At 37.8% G+C, this 19,712-nt stretch overlaps 1 protein-coding gene across 1 annotated transcript in view; it reads right to left on the bottom strand.

Moving 5' to 3' along the window:
• The window catches only part of LOC114454681 (collagen alpha-2(V) chain-like), a 46,901-nt gene that overhangs the window by 11,997 nt on the left and 15,192 nt on the right, over positions 1-19,712 (bottom strand). The window contains exons 2-17 of the mRNA XM_028435303.1: positions 9,983-10,204; positions 9,289-9,308; positions 9,168-9,200; positions 9,047-9,079; positions 8,871-8,924; positions 6,265-6,357; positions 6,023-6,094; positions 4,037-4,081; positions 3,887-3,940; positions 3,667-3,720; positions 2,784-2,837; positions 2,640-2,693; positions 1,702-1,755; positions 1,269-1,313; positions 1,037-1,090; positions 36-80 (exon numbers count right to left, since the gene is read on the bottom strand). Of these exons, the coding sequence (XP_028291104.1) occupies positions 36-80; positions 1,037-1,090; positions 1,269-1,313; positions 1,702-1,755; positions 2,640-2,693; positions 2,784-2,837; positions 3,667-3,720; positions 3,887-3,940; positions 4,037-4,081; positions 6,023-6,094; positions 6,265-6,357; positions 8,871-8,924; positions 9,047-9,079; positions 9,168-9,200; positions 9,289-9,308; positions 9,983-10,204 (986 nt within the window). The remainder of the gene's footprint in view (positions 1-35; positions 81-1,036; positions 1,091-1,268; positions 1,314-1,701; positions 1,756-2,639; positions 2,694-2,783; positions 2,838-3,666; positions 3,721-3,886; positions 3,941-4,036; positions 4,082-6,022; positions 6,095-6,264; positions 6,358-8,870; positions 8,925-9,046; positions 9,080-9,167; positions 9,201-9,288; positions 9,309-9,982; positions 10,205-19,712) is intronic.

Here is a 19,712-nt window from a genome sequence, read left to right as displayed (position 1 = left end):
AAGTGTGTGCTCAAACTGAGGGATTGGTGACTTACCATCGGACCAGGTTTCCCAAGGTTACCAGGTGGACCACGTTTTCCCTGTTAGTTGCATGAAAAAAACAGATCACTTCAATATTTAAACAGTGTTAGTATAATACAGGGGTCTGCAACCTGCAGCTCTGGAGCCTGATGTGGCTCTTTGACTCTTATGCAATGGCTCCCTATAGCTTTAAAAAAAACTATTGAAATAAATTGTTTTTTTTTTTTTTTTTTTTACAGAAGCTATTAATGATTAATGACAAATAAAATTAAGATATAACAATTTGTTAACCTAAAAATAAATCAATGCAATGACTCAGCACCTTCCTACTTCACCTCCTGCAACATCTACAGACCATCAACTTTCCTGCACCTGTGGCTAACCTTAAGTTTTAAATCCCGAGTAAGATAATTAAACCAACAAAAACACTATTCTGGAAGAAAATAGAGATTTTAAATGTGTGGGAACAGATTCATTTAACCACCAATGTGCCAGTTCAATATGCATGCATTATGTGTGGCAAGAAATTAGCAATTAGCATGTGTTGACCACATGATCATGTGTTATCAAATTCAAATGACTTTTTGCAGCCTTTCAAATACACTAACTAAAAAAAAAAAATAAATAAATTATATAACATTGTGTTCATGTAAACTGAGATGCATAAGAATTTGAAGATGCAAGATAGTGTTTTATTTATTGATGTCAATTTATTTGATTTTATTTTTAAATGTTTTTAAGTTGCCATTTACATAATTAATCAAAATCAAATTAAATTAAACATTATTTTATATAATTCTAACTGTATCGAATTGAATATACTGTATTGTCTTTATTGAGAAGGTATTTTTTGGCTCTGGGAGGACTTTAATCCAGGTGAGATGAGGGAAAATGGTTCTTTTGAAAGTCAAGGTTGCAGACCCCTGGTATAGTAAACACAATAATTTAATGCATTCAACATTTTTTTAAAGATCAAACAGGCTGGTAGCTTTTGCTCTACTGTTCCAGTACTTACCGCCACACCACCTGGTCCAACGCGTCCTCTCTCTCCTACCATTCCAGCAGGACCCTGTAAACCAAAGACCAGGGTAAGTTCCTGCTGCCTTTCAATGAATGGGTAAGTTATGAAGATCTGAGAGTTATTTTCTATGCCCCAGGCTTTGCTTGTTGAAGATAAAAGCAGGAAGTTTACAGTATAATATGCTCATGCCATGGCTTTGTGGTGTTTAAAGCAGTGTTTAACTTACCATAGGACCGGGTGCTCCCATCACACCACGGGGCCCATTAGCACCCTGGAAAAAAAAAAAAAACACATTCAATGCTTTTATGTAATACATGATAGCAAAATTACAATTACATTATTATAAAGTTGTTTTTTTACAGTACTTGAACCATTTGAGAATCAAAATAAAATAGGCAGAGAATAATGAATGTGTACTTCATATTATTTTCACAGTATATATTAATAATTAGACCTAACTTGGTGTTAATAATGATATTGATAATGATGTAAAGGAAGTTAAGGAGAAAAGCTTGTAATAGGAGGGTCACTAGTTCAAATCCAAACTGGGTCATCACTCTTGGTTGTTGAGCAAATTCCTTAACCCTTAACTTCTGGAGTTGTACATCGCTTTGGGTAAATTACGTTGTACAGATGTCACTGTACTTTCTTGTACCAACCTTTGATCCCACTGATCCTGTTTCTCCTTTCTGGCCTGGAGGTCCACTGTGACCCTGACACCAAGAAAAGCAAAAGCGGTTGCTTACTCATGATTTAATACATAATGTAGGATAATATGAACACACCCATATACAGATTTTTAAAATCACACACTTTAAAGTTTGGGGATCTGGTGCAATTTAGGACTACGCAAATAATGTATAAAGTAAAAAATAAACAGGTACATGTAACTTGAAACAACAGTATGCTCAGACTAATTTAAAAAGTATGTGTATTGTCATTTGTGGAGTGGTTTAGTGGAATGATCTTGATGAAACAATTAAAATAAGTATGAACATATTGCAGTTTTTTTTAAAAAAAAACATATCTTTGAAAAGTACAGAAATGAAGAATGAGAATGTAAATCTGTAAAGATGATGGCATCTGTGCATTTTGTTTGTTTTTCTTCTGTTTTTGTTCTGAGCTCAATTAGACTATTTATTTGTATTGTCAATTTAGTTTATTTCATTGATTTTGCAGTTGTTAGTGGTGAAGAATGGGGGTAGGACATCTCTTGTCAAACAAATCAAATGTATTATATTGAAATTGAGTTTTTTAAATTTCATAGAGATTTTCGTTGAGATTTGATTATTTATTTCCATTTTTTATACATTTATTCAAAATAAATAAACCAGAAATTAACTGATAACACATCGATTTTAGAAACGTGTTTTATCTTTGTCATTAAAAGTTTGTCATTGCAAAAGTGAGGATTGCAGAAATTTTAAAATTAAACATTGAACAATGGCTTTATCACATTTCTGTCAATGACCAGGGTGGAATAAAGTACAATACTGAGCCTTTAAAAAGGAAGTTAAAACACAAAAGGGGATTAACATGGGAGCAGACAGACAGGATGTTCATTTAAATCAATTATTTAAATAGGATCTGTACGTACTCTATGACCCTTGAGGCCAGGTGGCCCCGGTGTACCAGGAAACCCTCTCGGACCCTAAAATGAGTGACATGGGACATAGTTATAATGGGTCAGCTGAAGGTGGAGAGTCTATGTTTATCATGTATAGATTTAAAGGAGGTTTACTGATGATCCCGGGAATCCGACTTCTCCTGCGTTTCCTGGTGTGCCCGACTCTCCCTGGGAAACATTTACAAATATCACATATTATTAGTTAGCTCAGCTAACAGCTAACTTAGCTGTGACAATGACTTCATGGCCTTTAGAAACGTTTTAACACAACAACAAATGACATCACATTACTTTACATCTGATACAATACCAGCCTTCAATATTGGCCGATACGATATCCACACAAATCATACATACTTGAATTAGTTGTTTTTTTTGTAGTGTGAAACATTTAAAAAAGCCTTCACCAAGTAATATTACTCAACAATAGTCAGCAGCAGGCAGTAGATGAGGAAAAACTCATCTACTGCTAAAAAAGCAATTAGATTGAAAAATAACCTCGGTAAATTCACAAAAACTAAAAGATAGATATTCTTAAAGTGCAAAATAACCAATAGTTTAACTTCTTAAACATAACCATAAACTACAAATGAATAGACTCAGCTGCAATGTATTTTTTGGGGTTTTAATTAAAAAACTGTCACATGACCAACATCAATCCTATTCTTTGCTACTTTGTTAGCAACTTAGCACATGCTGTTGTCTTGATCACGTGGGTTTTGCATGTTGGACTTGGGCTGTGCTGGATAGAAGTGTCAGAGCAAAGTCTGAAATGGACAGATTGTATTGGAGTGTTTGTATCCGAGAATATAGATGCAGGCCGATATGATCCCATACTAATATTGCTAATAACGGACCAATATCAAAATCTGATCAGAACATAATCAGTTTTTTAAGGGTTTTTATTATATGACAAATAATACACTGTTATTACCAGTATTTGTACAAAATATCAGAGTAAAAGTTATATGAATAATACACAGTTTGTTAAACTCACATCTTCTCCCGGTTTTCCTGCAGGGCCCTCCGGTCCCCTTGTCCCTGGAGACCCCTGAAAAACACATTTTAGAAATGCAGCAAATTCTCATCATTCTTAAATGTCTTTTTTATTCACATCAGTCCTAGATTGTAAAAATAGTAGGTGTAGCATGCCAAAAGAAATAAAATCTGATTAGATATTGTTGGACATGCAAAAAAAAAAAAGAACAATGTCATACCATATGGCCTGGGTCACCAACATCTCCATGTGATCCTTGTGGTCCAGCTTGACCCTATAAAGATGAAATAAAGCAACTCAAAGTAAACCTGGGAACTGACGCTAAAACTTTTTTGGCTACGTACATTGCAGTAAAGAGGTGAAGACTTACAGGTGAACCTGAGGGTCCAGGAGGTCCACGACCACCCGCCTCCCCCTGAAACAAGAACGATATCGTTTTAAAACTCAAAAGTCTCAAAAACTGAAAAGCTCTGAATTCGTTGATCACTGGTTCCTTCTTTTTCGCTATTCAGCCCAGGGATAACTCTGTTTAAATGGAGAACCCATCAGTCTTCTAGACCTTTCTTAGTATTGCTACATACTAGAGTGTATTCCTGTATAATTGAAGCATAAAGCCGATATCGTCCATTGTAAGGTACCAGATCATGGGCTCATACATACCGGTAGTCACTTCTAAGAAATTTAGATGAATAAACCATTCATACTAAACTAATGACAAAAACAACTCAAATAATTTAGTTGAAGGCTAATGGACAACGATGAATAAACTGTTGTGATTCCCTTTTACGTTGGTTACCTTGGTCCTACTTCAACATCTTCAAACTGAGTACACACAAGAATAAGAGTCTTTACTCTTGTTTGAGAGATTGGTTCAGTGGTTCTCAACTTTTTTGGCTCAAGTACCCCCCGTCTCTTGTTTCTGAATCCAAGTTCCCCCTTTGTCTGAGGACAACGTTTTGCTTTGAAAACTATTTAAAAACAACCATAGACCATAATGATGGAATTAATGAGTGATAACACACATTTTAAAGAATCTCATTTTGTAAATAAGTGGAAAGAAACAGTATTTAGTGCAATGGTTCCCAACCTTTTTTGGATCGTGACCCCATTATGATATCAAGAATTCTGGCGACCCCAAGACATTTTTTTTTTACTAGGATTAGCTCTTGATCAAGTCTGAGCTCAGAATGTTTTACTGCATTTATATTGATATTGATCTTTAAAAGCTAAAGACCAAGTCAAAAACCTTGGCGTTCTGATTGACTCAGATCTTACATTCAGCAGTCAGATCAAATCTATCACTAAAACATCTTCTACCACCTAAAGAACATCTCCAGAGTGAAAGGTTTAATGACTCAGAAAGATCAGGAGAAACTGGTCCATGCTTTTATCTCCAGCAGACTGGACTATTGTAATGGTCTTCTGACTGGAATCCCCCAAAAGAGCATTAAACATCTACAGCTGGTTCAGAACGCTGCAGCTCAGGCTTAACCAGAACAATTAGTTCAGTTTTAAAGTATTTACACTGACTCCTAGTCAGCCTTAGAATAGGCTTTAAAGTTCTGCTGCTGGTGTATAAATCTGTGAATGAAATCAAAGTTAAAGGCATGATTGCGTATGATTGACTGCTGATTTCAATGTTCTTATTGATTTTTAAGCTGTTGAATATTTTTTGTTGCACTTTTTGATCATGTAAAGCACGGTGAGTTGCCTTGTGTATGAAATGCACTATACAAATTAAATTGCCTTGCCTTGACTTGCCTATATTTCACAAAGTGAAAGCATAGAAATACAGTTCTTTAAGATTGTGTGTTTTTCGAATTTCGAAAATCTTTTTTAATTTTTCTGAAATTTCAGGTGACCCCAAGGTTAAAAAACACTGATTTAGTGGCTCCTCAATAGATTTATTTCTATAGTTGTCTGGGGTGGGACCAAGGCTGACACTATTTGTTCATTCTCCACTCACTCTCTCACTCTCTCAAGTACCCCCTGTAGTGCCATTGCATACCCCTAGGGGTACATACCCCCATTTGAGAAACACTGAATTAGATGATAGTCCTCTGAATATTTGAGATGTTATAGATCATTGACTTATGTAAATTCCATGTAAAGAGGATAGACTGATGCCAATGTCTGAACCCTGACCTTGCTCGCTTGTGCTAAAGACTCAATGAATCTAAATATTTAAAATGACTGTTGTTCATGAATGTGTTTATTCTGGAACTGAAGCAAATACATATAAAGAAAACTAGAAGTTTGCATTATGATTTTGCTCACAGCTAAAAGTTTGATGTTGTATGAGGCCCGTAGTATCATAAAAAGACCAAGCTAGAGGATTTGGCTGAGTGGCTCTTACCCTTGCAGTGTTTAACATGGCCTGAGGTCCCATTTTTCCATCAAAACCCTGAGCCATCTGCGTACCAAGGCCCTGCAGGTAGAAAAAGTACATCAGTGATACAGCATTTTTATATTAAGCAAACAATGAGAAGGATTGGAATGAAATGTGAACAGTTTTTATGCCCTTTATTTGTGTTGTGTTCAAACTATTTCTGTAATATGATTTCTTTTTGTGATAAAAACAGTGGTGACACGACTCACTCCTGGGTGCGTAGGATGTCCTGGAGGTCCTGGCTCACCAGGTTGGCCTGGAATACCTGGTTCTCCATCATAACCCGGTGGGCCTCGCATTCCCTAAAAGGTTTGCAAAAAAAATAACAATATTGGAAATAGAAAATGACAGAAATGCAAAATAACTCTTCTACCCTGATAGTAGAAGGAATACATCATCAATTATGAATAAAACCACATTAGCTCATTTTCTAACCAACCAGATGGTTATGAACCACCATCAGTGATATTAGTCATCACTGCCAAATAGCAACAATGATACAAGAGGGAGTGGTGAAAAAAACAAAAACAAAATTAGGCAACTTTTCTCTCGATTTTTTTTAATTTGTTTTAGTTTTGAGTGTTAATTTTACGCTGGAAATGTAGTTTGTTCTGTTTAAATACATTTGTCGACATGTATTTAAACATGCATTATTAATGAATCTCTTTTATTCCTAGTACCGCCTTGATACGATACAAAACAAAAAGACTTTGGTCTGCTTTTAAACTCACATTGTCGTACTTCCACTGAAGTTTGAGTAACGTATGAACGCAACACAAACACCAACAGCAGACTTTGGAGATCTCTGTCCTGGCTGAAGAGACGTGACCTGCCCTTTATGTCTGCTTTACACATTTTATTGTTTATGAGTTTTTAGCAGTGAACAGAAGTTATCTGCTCCAGAAGTCTAGTTAATCAATGCTCCAGGAGCAATATGTTTTTGGAACTCTATTCAATATTGGGTGTTTTTGATGATAATTGTGTAACCAAAATCTACTTTTCCATCAATTTAATACAACTATTGTCAAGTTGCTGATGGTTTTTGGTAATGTTTTATCATATTTAACCCAATATCTTAAAGGGCCCATGTTACGCTAAATTTACTTTTCTGTGCTTTAAACATCATAAAGTACTATATGTGCTTCATACACATGCCCAAAGTATTTTTTTTCATTGATCCCCTCAATCATTAGTTAGAGGGTGATTTGCTCCTTTCTTACTGCAGGGTGAGCCCAAACACCTCGCTCCAATTTGATGACGCTTTCTCACTTTGATGACGAATTTGACGCAGCACTGAGCTGGAGAAGCCGTGCCTCCAGGAAGCTCTCTGCAATGATTGACATGTAAACAGACACGCCCACGAAGGTGAGGATTTCAGCGTCCTTCACGCAGTGCTATGTGTGTATTTTCTACAGTCTATGTCTGTACCCGTGAACGCCCCGCCTCCAAGCTCTAGCTTGTGTTTATAAAGCAGCATGAGCTCGGCTACGGAGTGGGTGGGAGGAGGGCGGGCCGTCCTCTGGCCCTACGTCACCGTGCGGGGAGGAGGAAGTCAGTGTCCCATATATAGACACGCCCACTCATGAATATGCATAAGTAGGCCGCAAATCCGCTCGTTTGTGTAGAGTTGATCAGAAAGTGACTTTTCAGAGGCTAAAACTCTGGAAAACAGGCGAGTTTGGGAAAATAAATCTCAAAGTCAAATACTATGTTTTTGGGGTTTGTAGAACAAATGGAGATGGGTGAAAAAGAGCATGACACGGGACCTTTAAATGATGATCTTCATCAATTAATGCAGTCATTAACTTTTACTCAGAAGTTGAGTCAAGTCCAGCACAGGCTTTGAGTTGATCCTCTACCTTTTTAACCATCTCCATAGGGAAAGCAGTACTTGAATCACTAAGCTTGGTCCCTGTGTGTCCCACTACTAGAGTCTGAGAGCCTAAATAATATCTGGCCTAAATACGTTTCTGATTGAGATGGAAGCCGTGACTAGATCCCTCCGGTCATCTGGAAGAGGTTTGCAATGCGTTCCAGGATCTGACCCAAGACAGCTGAAGCAGTTTTAAACATCTGGGCTCCAAACATCCAGAGTATTTGAGGACAGCTCGAATTGTCCGTTCATTAGAATCAGGGCCTCACACATTTTATTCAAACGTCTACCCAGCCCTTTGAATATGCATAACTGGCGGTATCGGCTCTACGCGGCTCCGACACTATTTTTCCGGAGCGTGAACATGAAACGGCCAGACTCCGTGGATTGCACTTTTTTGCTGCCATCGTCACAAGATCACCAACAAAATGGTGGCCAAATGCTTCCTCTCTGTGCGTGAGTTGATGGCTCTATGCTGTGATGATCCTCAGAACCAATCAGTGTCTGCTTTGTGCCTACGTCACATTTTCAGACCAGGGCTGCTTTTTTGGAACCTCAACAGAGGAAGTACTACAAAAAGCAGCACCAGGTACCACGGACGAGGTACTGAAACCCAGTGGAAACGCGCAAAGAGAGAGTAGAGCTGGGCAGATACTGCCAGTGGAAACGCATGATACATTGTTCAAATTTATGCCTGTTAGTTCCAAGTATTATTACTTTATTTTGTTTTCATGTCTTTTAATATTGATTCATACAGTTACGCCATCTTCCCTTGCAACTATTTTTGGTTTCTATGCATCTGTAAATTACCTTCAAAGGCCTTTAATGCAAAAAGTATCAGGTTTGAATGACCTCTAGAACCCTCTTATCTACCACATCATGTGATTTTTAACTGCCTCTGTGCACAACCACATTAACCACCAATAGAGCATCAATACGTACAGGTCGTCCTTTGTTTCCACGTAAACCTCGATCACCGGCTGAGCCTGGGGGTCCCTGTGGGGAGGAATAATAGAGTTAATCATAAATCAGACAGATGTTGTGGACAACCTGTCTCATTGTGCCATCTAGTGTCAAACTGATGGTATATTACCAGTAAGATAGCCTATATTACTCACCATAGGACCAGGACGCCCTCGGATGCCAGTCACCTGTAGAAGAAGCATCCGACACATGCACCAGTTAAATCGTGCACTGTTTTACAGTTAGAGGTTAGTGTGTGGCAGAGGAAATACACACCAGTGGAACATCTCCAGGTTCTCCTTTTTGACCCTGTACAAACCAACAGAAACACCATTTAGACCCATTTACTGGGAGATAAGTGTTCACTAACAAGCTACAACACAAAACAACCCCCTACCTTATAGATCCTGCCCCCACCTGTGAAAGAATGTGAAAAAACAAAATGTAAATCAGTCAAAAACAAATTATTTAAGAAAATTATAAAAATATAAAGCTGATGAAACCAAAGGCGTACAGAAATATTCCTTGACTCTATTTTTAACGATCTGAATGAAGGCAACACACCATTTATGTGATGACATTCATTTATAAAAGTCTTCTGATGTTGATTAAATCTATGTTTTAATTAGTTTAGTTTAAGTGCAGGATATTTGAAAAGTATACTTAAACTAATGTTAGTGAGATGGTTCTATATACAAAACAAAAAAATGTAAATTCACTTTGATGACATATATAAAGCAAATATAAATAAATACATATTAATTTGAATACAATTATTCATTATTAAATTATTATTTAAATTTCTGTCCTCTTTTCTGTATATTTGACAATTTAACTTTTGATTGATTGTTTGATTTTGATCTGTACTTGTGTTGCTTCTGTTCAAATATATAAAACTCAATAAATATATTTGTCAAATAAATAAATAACTGGCTGGAACATTATTTTACCTCCTTAAAGCAAAAAAATAAAAAAATAGATAAATAGAACCAAATAGAAAAAGTATTAAAGAGTCTTTAAAATGAATCTATTTTTATTGACATGTCCATACACTAAAGGGAATAAGTTGCTCAATGGTCTTATGTCCTTACCAAAGCTCCCAGTGCCCCCACTGCTGGGAGTGTCTCCCTGACACACAGGGCAGCATTCTCCATCTGGGACCACCATCTTTTCACAGTTGGTCAGCTCATCACACTGGATCTCATCACAGAGCACCAGTCCATTGTCACACACGCAGATCCGACATGGTTCAGGCTTCCAGATGTCCCTGTTTGTGTACACCTGACCGTCTGCTGTGCAGCTCTTTTCATCCCCTGTCACACACACACACGCACGCACACACACTCTCAGTTACCACTGAATTGCTTAAAACTTTGAATTAAAGCAATAGTGTCAAACTCATGGCCCAGGGGCCAAATCCGGCCCTTAGGAGCCTCCAATTTGGCCCAAAGAACAAAATAAAACTGACAGAGAAAACAATAATCATTGTGTAAATGAAACTCAACAATAATTTCACAGGGTCACAGTTTTCCCGGTGCTTATATCCCATGATTGCAGTCATTTTTAAAGTTAAACAGCCGAAAAAAAATTCTTACACATTTTTCCTCAAATTATGACATAATATTTTCTTAAATTAAATAGAAATTGGTCACAAAATCTAGGAAATGTAAAGTGAAGAATCTGTTGGAACTGATATTTGTCACTTATTGCTTTACTATGGTCGGTTTCTTACATATTTAGTATTTTATGTATACGTAGAAGTGTAAACTAGGGCACAATAATGTTGAAGTTAGTCAATGTTCCTGCATAAAATCTTTGGCTTACTTGAGATAAAACTGCTCTGTAATTGGCCCCTGAACTAAAATGAGTTTAACATCCCTGAATTAGAAAATCCATGTTCCAAAAGTGAGATTTTCAAACCAGTTTTAATAAAAGTTAAAAGCATGTGCACAGTACGGTGAAGCCTGGTTAAAGCTGTTTTCCTGTCCTTGGTCACAGAGCTAAAGCATGTTTTAGTTTAACACAAACTGACTCAGATAAATCCAGAATATCTACAGGCTTTGAGTTTTGCACATGAACAAACAAGTACAAACTCAAAATGTATTTTACCAAAATAGAATCATTTGATCAAACGCATTAACCGCAAAACTTCACGGAACTTGACTCAAAGGTCAAAGAATCATTCAAACCCAACAATCTGTGCCTTCAAAACTCAAATTACCACTGTCCTAAAACACAATGATCACAACATGGTATGAAGTGCACCATAACACGTATTCGGGTATGTAGTTCCCATGGTTTCTGGTGAAGTGAACATGTGGTTTTTAATTGATTCAGGCTAATTATTTGTTTATTTTTTGGAAGTTAACTTTCATTCAAATCCAGTTTTTTTTTTTGTTAACATTCTTTTTGTGTTGTGTAGTAAATCAAACTCTTTTTTTCAAAAGACAGTTCAGTTGTTCTTGACCTTTTACCGACATGCCTCCACAGCTTGAAGCCCCGCCCCTTCACTCAACCAGTGGTTCTCAACTGGTCTGGCTTCAGGACCCACCAGTACTCCTCTAACACAAGCAGCGACCTAACTCAGGTAAAACATTCTTAAACTGGACGTAGTTTGTGAAAAAAATGATAATTACCAATACATGTACTGTTGTTTTTTTTGTTTTTTTCACATATAGCAGTGATAGACTGATGTTTGTTTAAAAAAAACAACAAAAAAAATGTCTTTTTTCCACCAGATTTTTTTTTTTTTCAGACAAACTAAACTTACTTTACATGAAATGTGAAAAATGAACACATTACTAATACCTTTTGATAAAAGTGGGATAGTTGACATTTGACACCCAACACAAATCCTGTTCAAAATAAAGTATTTTTCACAACCAATTTCTGGGTTAAGAACCATAAGTTGAGAACCCCTACAGCGCACAATCATTGACTCCCCATAACTTAAAAGTCAGGTGTTATTATTGCACCCAACCGACACACGCATGCATGCATGCACACACACAAGCAAGCAAGCACGCACACACAAACACACACGAATGCTAATGCTAATTAGCATTAAATAAGAGTTTCCATCACCTCCTGCTCTGACTGTGGGAGTGAGAAATGTCTGGAAACTGTGAGCTGCTGATGCTGAGAAAGCTGAGACGTTAGGCATGACGTGAGACATCAGACGCACCAGCCGCAACAAATTAGACATAAAACATAAGGCTTTGAAAGAGCCATGTGTGTTTTTAAGTATTCTGACTATATATTTAAATAATTCTTAATTTATTATTATTATTTTCTTTGTTTGTGTGTCTTATTGCTCCAGTCATGCACCATGAAGTTGCTCTATTACTACTCTATAGTTTGGTTTTTAATTGTTGTTCTTATACATGCAGGTCTCTTTGTGTGACCTCTGACCCCTTCCACTGTAGCTTTCATATCTTCACCTGTTCCTAAAGTAAACAGCAGGTGGCAGCTCGGAGCCTCAAACAACAGGTAAATGCAGGTTAACATGCATTCCTTCAATGCTCCCAGAATTACATGATTACTAGCAACACAACTATGCTGCATGCAAAAGCAGAAATGCTCTGTATTACTAAAAACATTGTAACATTTTCATATTAAAAACAACAACAACAACAACAGAGCAGTACGGTACACACACACACACACACACACACACACACACACACACAGTCTCACACACACTTTCAATGCTAGACAACACTAAATACCTTCAACCAAACCAAATATTAATTAATATTAATTATTGTTCCTAAATATGTTCTCTTCTGCTGATATGGATTCTATAAAATGTATGATCCATTAGCAGGGGTGAACACTAGTGGTCGTGTACGTGCGCTTGTGCAACCAAACTATACAATGTGCACCAGGTCAAATGTTGAAATGTACATTTCCATACTTAATATTTGTGTGTGTGATTCTGTCTGTCAGATGTTCACACAAGGACTACACAGTGAGGGTGAGGGAAACTAGTGAAAGAAAATGGGTGTGTACACTTTATGTCATGAACAGTTCAAGTGACAAACTAAACATTATACATTATACTTACAATTCCATTTAGTAATATCTGTTCCAAAAAAAAAATCAACCATTTTGTATCACACAGGCTCTACAACAACCTTCAGACACATGCGAGCAGTGTCACGTGTGGTGGTGTTGGCGGTGATGTATCTTGCCATGGACGTGTGCCGCGAGAGAGCGAAATGAGCAAGATTCATAGATTTCTACACAGTCTTATTTAGTATATAACAAAAATATGCCGGCTTCACCACTCGTAACAATTAGATAGCACATCAGTGCAAGTACACACGGCCGATGTCCACGACATAAAAGTAAAAGAGGAAGTAAGTGAAAAAGAGTGACCTATTAACCATACATAATAAAAGAGGCGCCACCTTGTGGCGTTATACACTCAAAAGTGACTGTTACAGCAGTGAGTGACAGTAAGTGAAGTATACAAATAAAACAAAATAAATAATATAAATACTAATAGTATTTTAATAGTTTTATTTTCAGATCATTTAGAATTAATTAATGTAAGAGCCACTCTGGCTTTCCCATTACTAATAGATAAGTCACGTGACTATAATGAGTATAACAACACACACACACACACACACACACACACACACAACCCGAGGTGCTCCCCCGGGCACCAGATCAAAAAGGATATGTGCACTTCTGTCTATTAGAGCTAATAATACAAATAATTAGAATTGATAATACACAACTTATAATATATCATGCTCAAGTTTAACTGATGCAGGTGTGGCTTGAACTGTGTAAAGAATGCTAATGCTAAATTGATTAAGCCTCTTTGGCCACTACTAAAAATACAAGCTAAAATTTGTATTCATTCGGCTCATTAAATAAGTGTGTATAAAATGTAATCTTTATCTTAAATACGAAATCTAAATGTTGAATTTGCATGTTAGCTAAATATTTAACATTTAAAATTTAGATTTGACATTTAAATTTAACATTTAGATTTAATATTTAGCATTATATTTTTACAAGAAAAAACATCACAAATTTTACAAATCTGGTCAAAAGTAACACAAAACATGACATAGGCCTATTTGAATTTAGATTTAACATTTAGATTTAATATTTAACATTTAGATTTATATATAACATTTAGATTTAATATTTTACATATTTTTATGAGAAAAAAACACCTCAAATTTCACAAATATTGCTGTAAGTCTGGTCAAAAGTAGCAATTGACATAAGCCTACGTTTTTTAAACGTGGTTTGTTGCTGAATGTTGCAAAAAGTTGCTGTTTATTTTAGCATGCGCAACTTTACAATCAGTGCCCCATATGCCATTGCACTTTCACTACTGATAGGACTTTGACACGCATTGACTTTTGCCAATGTTTTATAAAAAGATCTCTGATTGGCTGAAGCTTGAAAGCTTGAATACAGAGCCAATAAAAGGAGGTCCAGTGTCTTCTCAGAACACTCTGAATTACAATATGCTCAAAAGTTAATGAGGCTTTTAGACTAAATTACAAAAAAAAAAAAATGCATACTGCAGCTTTAAGTCTCTAATATTTGTGATTGAAAATTATGCACGTCAATTGAATTTTAATTACAATTCTTAAAGGGGAAGCTCATTAATGTAAGTAGTGGTAGTGCAAAGTGACTGCAAGGTTGTTTTATTTTTTATAAACTAGTCTACTCACAAATATGCCACGTGACCCTTTGATTATGGGTTTAACACCATCCCTGTTCTGGGTAATTCTAGGTATTTGTGCAGTTATGATTGTGCACTCTGAGCAGGTAAAGTGATCCACAAAATAACCTGATTTCATCTCTACTGACTTTTAAGGTGATGGTACGTAAGGTATTGAGACTCATGAGTAGATCAAATATCCTCACGCACAGAAACACTGAGAACACTCAGGTTGTATTGTATGCTAACTTGCCCCAACAGGATTGTAGTGGGAATGTGGAAAGTCATCCTATGTTGGGAAAATTGGAGGCTGAGTTTATGCTTGTAGAGTTTGTAATCAGACTGTTAGGATGGATTACAGCTCATTTTTCAAGCGTACATAGCAGTAAATGTACCTCCTCATATCATTGAAAAGCACAAAGCCAGGACTCTAAAGTATGACACTATGATGGATTTTTGCTTAATTAATATAGAAAAACAATATTAACTACATGTAGAGGAAAATCACTAAAGTAGAGCCCATGATATAAAAAACAGTCTGAAACAGAAAAATCAATTGACGTGTTTTTTCCTTTCCTTGGTTTTATTTAAAATTAGTCCCCAACATGACATGGAAATGCTTAACATGCATGTTTTTGGACAATATCACACATTTAAATGCTATTTTTCACTGAAAAACAGGTGAATGTTTAGAAAGTATGATAAACAGACAAATACAGTATGTCCAATTCCGCTACGTGTAATGCTTCATCTAGTGACCATGTTATCCTGTGATTGTTTTTAATGTGTTGAGATGAACAAGTGGTTCAGATTATTAGGGGGCCAGGCAGCATAAGCCGTGGGCGACCTTGGCTCAGGTGGTCGAGGCGTCGTCTCCTGATTGAGAGGTTGTAGGTTCAATATATCCGTGTCAAATTGTCCTTGAACCCTAAACTGGTTAACTAGCGCCTTGCATGGAGGCTCTGTCCTATTGGTGCAAGAATGAGTTGATATTGTAAAGCACTTTGGAACTATTTGGTGATCAGAGCACTTTAAAAATCAAGTCCATTTATTATTTGTTCTGAAGGCTCTGGTACAAAGACAGGCCATTTTACCTGATAACACATCATAGAAGAAGCATATAGCTAAACACAAGGGTGTTAGTTTAAGTTAAAGGTTTCACAAATAATGTTTTGTGAGCATTTCACTCACTTCCATGGTAATTTTCCCATTAAACTTGTGGTGCGGGTCTAGCAGTGTGGCTAACATCGTTTTTGTGACGTAATCTTGCATTATTTCAGTGTTTTTGTAAATCTTGTGAAGCATATATGTAAACTTAGTTGACTCTATTAACCCTATTTAGCATGTTTGGTAAGATTTCAGGAAGTTTAATAGCCAGTAAGTTAATGAAACAGGAAAAGATGATGAAAGTGTAACGTTAGTGGATTTACCCTGAAATGGAATTGGGGAAAATCAGTTGACCCTACAAAAGAAAAAAATGGAATCAGGACATGTGGGACGAGAATGCAGTTTTTGTTTTAAGACTAAGTCTGTTGTTACGGCCATTGTTATATTTATCATCATATCATCAAATGTGTGTTCATGTGTACAATTTTTCATGAGTTTGTACACGATGACTGCATTATTTGTTTGCTGAGTCATGTTTGATTAGATTACTCGCAATACAGACAGATTGTGCTGTATTCACAGTGTCAGCAAAAACCAGTCTCTACTCAAGGTCTCAACAAAGCTCTGATAAGCAGAGCTCTGAAGAAGCAGTAATTTTCCATCATAACCATTCCTCCCTTCACCCCCCCCCCCAACCCCCCCCCCCCCCCCCCCTCCTCTTCATCATGCTATAAAATATATTGCTTTACTCTTTCAGGGTTCAGCGCGTCACTTCCTGCGGAGGAGGGTCACTGTATTTATCCTTTGTTCTTTTCTTTATTGAATATGTTTTTTTTTATATATTCCAGTCTCAGCGTGGACCTCATCAATGCACGACAACTGTTGTGGGTCTAAATCAGAGGACAGCTGAAATGTCTTCTAAACACTACAGCTGAAACTAAGACCCCGCAAACCAGCCTCACTCTGAACCTTTTGTCCTGATGTTTTAAATCATCCAGCTGTGTGTGCTTCTCAGAATCAACACTGCCATCGCATATCCAACCTGAAGTTATGTTTTCTCAGCACTCGTTCCATTAACCAGAAAGTATTTTGAAGCGCAGCCCTTCGCACTCTCATTTATGGCCTATTAAGAGGAAAAGCAACAGCCTTCAGCGAATGGGTGCACATTTCTTTTTCTTGGAAAAAAGCAGAGCTCGGAATCTTTACATATAATATGAAATAATACCAGGTTTTTATTACCGTGAAACGTTTTATGTAACGGGAGCCAACTTATCAGAAAGGAAAAACTTCAGACTCAATTTTTTTTGTCATTTTACCAAAAGGACTGCATTATTAGGTCTTTTTTTGGTACAATTTACGGTGTTTAGCTTAGGGATAGACTGTTCATGTGTCTGTGTGTGTCATCCATCAGTACTCAGATTCCCAGCAGGACAGTATGGTCTAAGGTCTGGAGAACAGTTTTCCACTTGAGGTTTGCAAGATTTTAAACAGTGTGTGTCAGTAGACGTCGAAACGAAATGGAAGAAAGACATGGTTTTTGAAGTCGTCATAAAGCCTACCACAAGCCTGGAGTGAGTGGATGAAGAGGAGGAGGAGAAGGAGGAGGGGGACTTTTTTCCCCTCCTCTCAGCTAATTCGATGCAGCCTTTTTTCTTTTTTTTCGGCTGTAAAAGTTTGATCATGACGATCCTGGAAAGGCACGCTCCCTTTCCTGCCCACTGATGTCGATTTTTCCAACAGTCGGCTCAGAGGCGACAACAGTTTCCTCTTCTGGTTTTTAAACATGGAGTCTGGGGCTCTTCAACATGACTCATGTGTCAAACTGTGCAGGTATCGTGTTACGCTGTTTGCTCACCTGAGAGAGAACTCAACATCTTTTCTCTAAACTCATGGCGCACATCTGTGGGAAAAGCAAAAAAAAAAAAAAAAAAACCGGGAGGAGGGAGATCTTGGGAAATGGACCTGGCAGCTGTGGTTAGCCACCCCCCCCCCCCCCCCCCCAAAAAAAAATAAAAAAAAGAAAGATATGGATGGTTTCAAGAGTTCTTTCGGCTGTGCAGTTGGAGCAGCACAAAAGGCAAAAGGTTAGAAAATGACCTCATGGAAACCATGAGTCACTCTATAATATAAAGTATGCCCCTAACTGATAGAAAGTCTGTCATCTCATCCTAAAGTAAGAAACCCAACCGTTAGGCTAACACAAGATAATATCATCTTTACTGTCATTGCATCACTAATTGTTTAATCCAATGAAAGTGCAGAGCTGTCCATGTCAAACATTCATCGTTAGCAGAAATCCAATAGTATATGGAATCAAACTGGTATAAACAGAAACGCTCTGTTAATACCCAGTGGAGAATGGGCTGATCTTTGTCTGGAGCCAGATGAATTACAGCTGCAGTGGGGCTAGATTTCTGCGTCCAACCCCCTGTGCTGTGGACATCAAACCCCACCCCCAACCTCAGCTGGAAAGCATGAAACCTTGAACTTTTTCATTTTTTTCCCTATTCTACCGAATCAAATACCAGATCTTCCACCCGTCAACACACCACGTCAGGACAAATGTAACCTCAATGAGATCAAACCTCATCCTATCTGCGTTTAATAAAAACTTGCAGCAGGACCTTTATTCATTTGCACACACACACACACACACACACACACACACACACACACACACACACAGATTGGGAGGAGTTGAGCGGAGCAGTGGCGCGACGTCGACGAGGCTTGAACCCAAAATGAATGATCTAGTTTGAACATGCTCTCTTCCTGAGCACCAACAAAGCACTAAGAGCCGAGGGGAGGGGTAAAGATGCTCGTGCCAGGAAAGTTGAAATGAGTAAGTGCCGTACTGATTACAGGTCTAGGCTTTTCCCTAAACAAACCCCCACCCCCAACATATCCTTTACTGAGCAATGCAACCGCAGTTATGATCTGTTCCTGTTCCATGTTCGATCCATAGAGGACTGTGGTCACGCTCTTCCACTCTCTCCCCTCCTCCCGTAGTGTCTTTACGGAGAGGCCTCTGCTTCTAGAGTAGTTTCACTGGACTTTTAGCTACAAGCTACTTTCCTCTCAGTATTTCCTGGAATACTATGTATTACCATTTAAACAAATAAGATGTATTGATGAGAAATTCATAATCTGGCTTTAGAGATAGTAATCCTAAATGGACAAGTTTAATGTAGCTATTAAATAAATTAGGCTGTGTTCACACTGCAGGCAAATGGGACCAAATCCAATCTTTTTGCCCATATGCGACTTGTATCCAATCCGTTAAAGACAGTCTGAAAAGCACAAATATGATTTTTTCCAATCCGACCCAAGTCACTTTCATATGTGGTCCTAAATCTGATACATATCAGGTTTTTTTCAATGCGATTGTAGTCTGGACGGCCTAGCCGCTTTCTATCCGACTCCTACGTCATCGCCATCCAAACAGTCCGTTGTAAAGATGTAGCAGCAAACGGCAACAGTGAACCTGGCTCTCTTATTTTTCACCCTCCTTAAAGTCCATGTAAAGCAGAAATTGTTGTGTTTGTCACGCCACAGAAACGTGTCATTGAGCCAAGTTTGTAAGATGAAGCATATAAAAATAGGTCTCAAAATTATGAAAAAACAAGTTCTTCTCTCTGCTCTGAAATGCTGGGGGTGTGTCAGTTAGAGGCGCTGGAACCACGTCTGCGCGCGGGGAGGTCACAGCCTTTGTGTACTGTGTTTATGGGAGAGAGCATTGTCTCCCATAGACAGCGTTGATAGTGCTTCCAAAAGTGCTCAGAATATGTGTCTGTCTCCCAGGTAGAGTCAGAAATGCGCCCGCTAGAGGCAAAACACACAATCGCTGTGCAAAAAATGTGTCATGGAAAATGTGGCACCAGCGGAAAATGTTTTATACACCGAGTCTGAATTTGTGGCTTGTTTGTTTTCGGCTAGGGGCCGAATTGCGCCCGCTGGAGGCCGCGGAAATTTGGTGTGCTTCAGCAGCAGGGTCGGGTTTATGCTAATGATGGCTCAGT

Source organism: Gouania willdenowi, chromosome 21 (genome assembly GCF_900634775.1).
Source record: "Gouania willdenowi chromosome 21, fGouWil2.1, whole genome shotgun sequence".
NCBI classification, from domain to species: domain Eukaryota; kingdom Metazoa; phylum Chordata; class Actinopteri; order Blenniiformes; family Gobiesocidae; genus Gouania; species Gouania willdenowi.
Note: the sequence above shows the minus strand (reverse complement) of the source record. Positions and strands in the feature narration are given on the sequence as shown.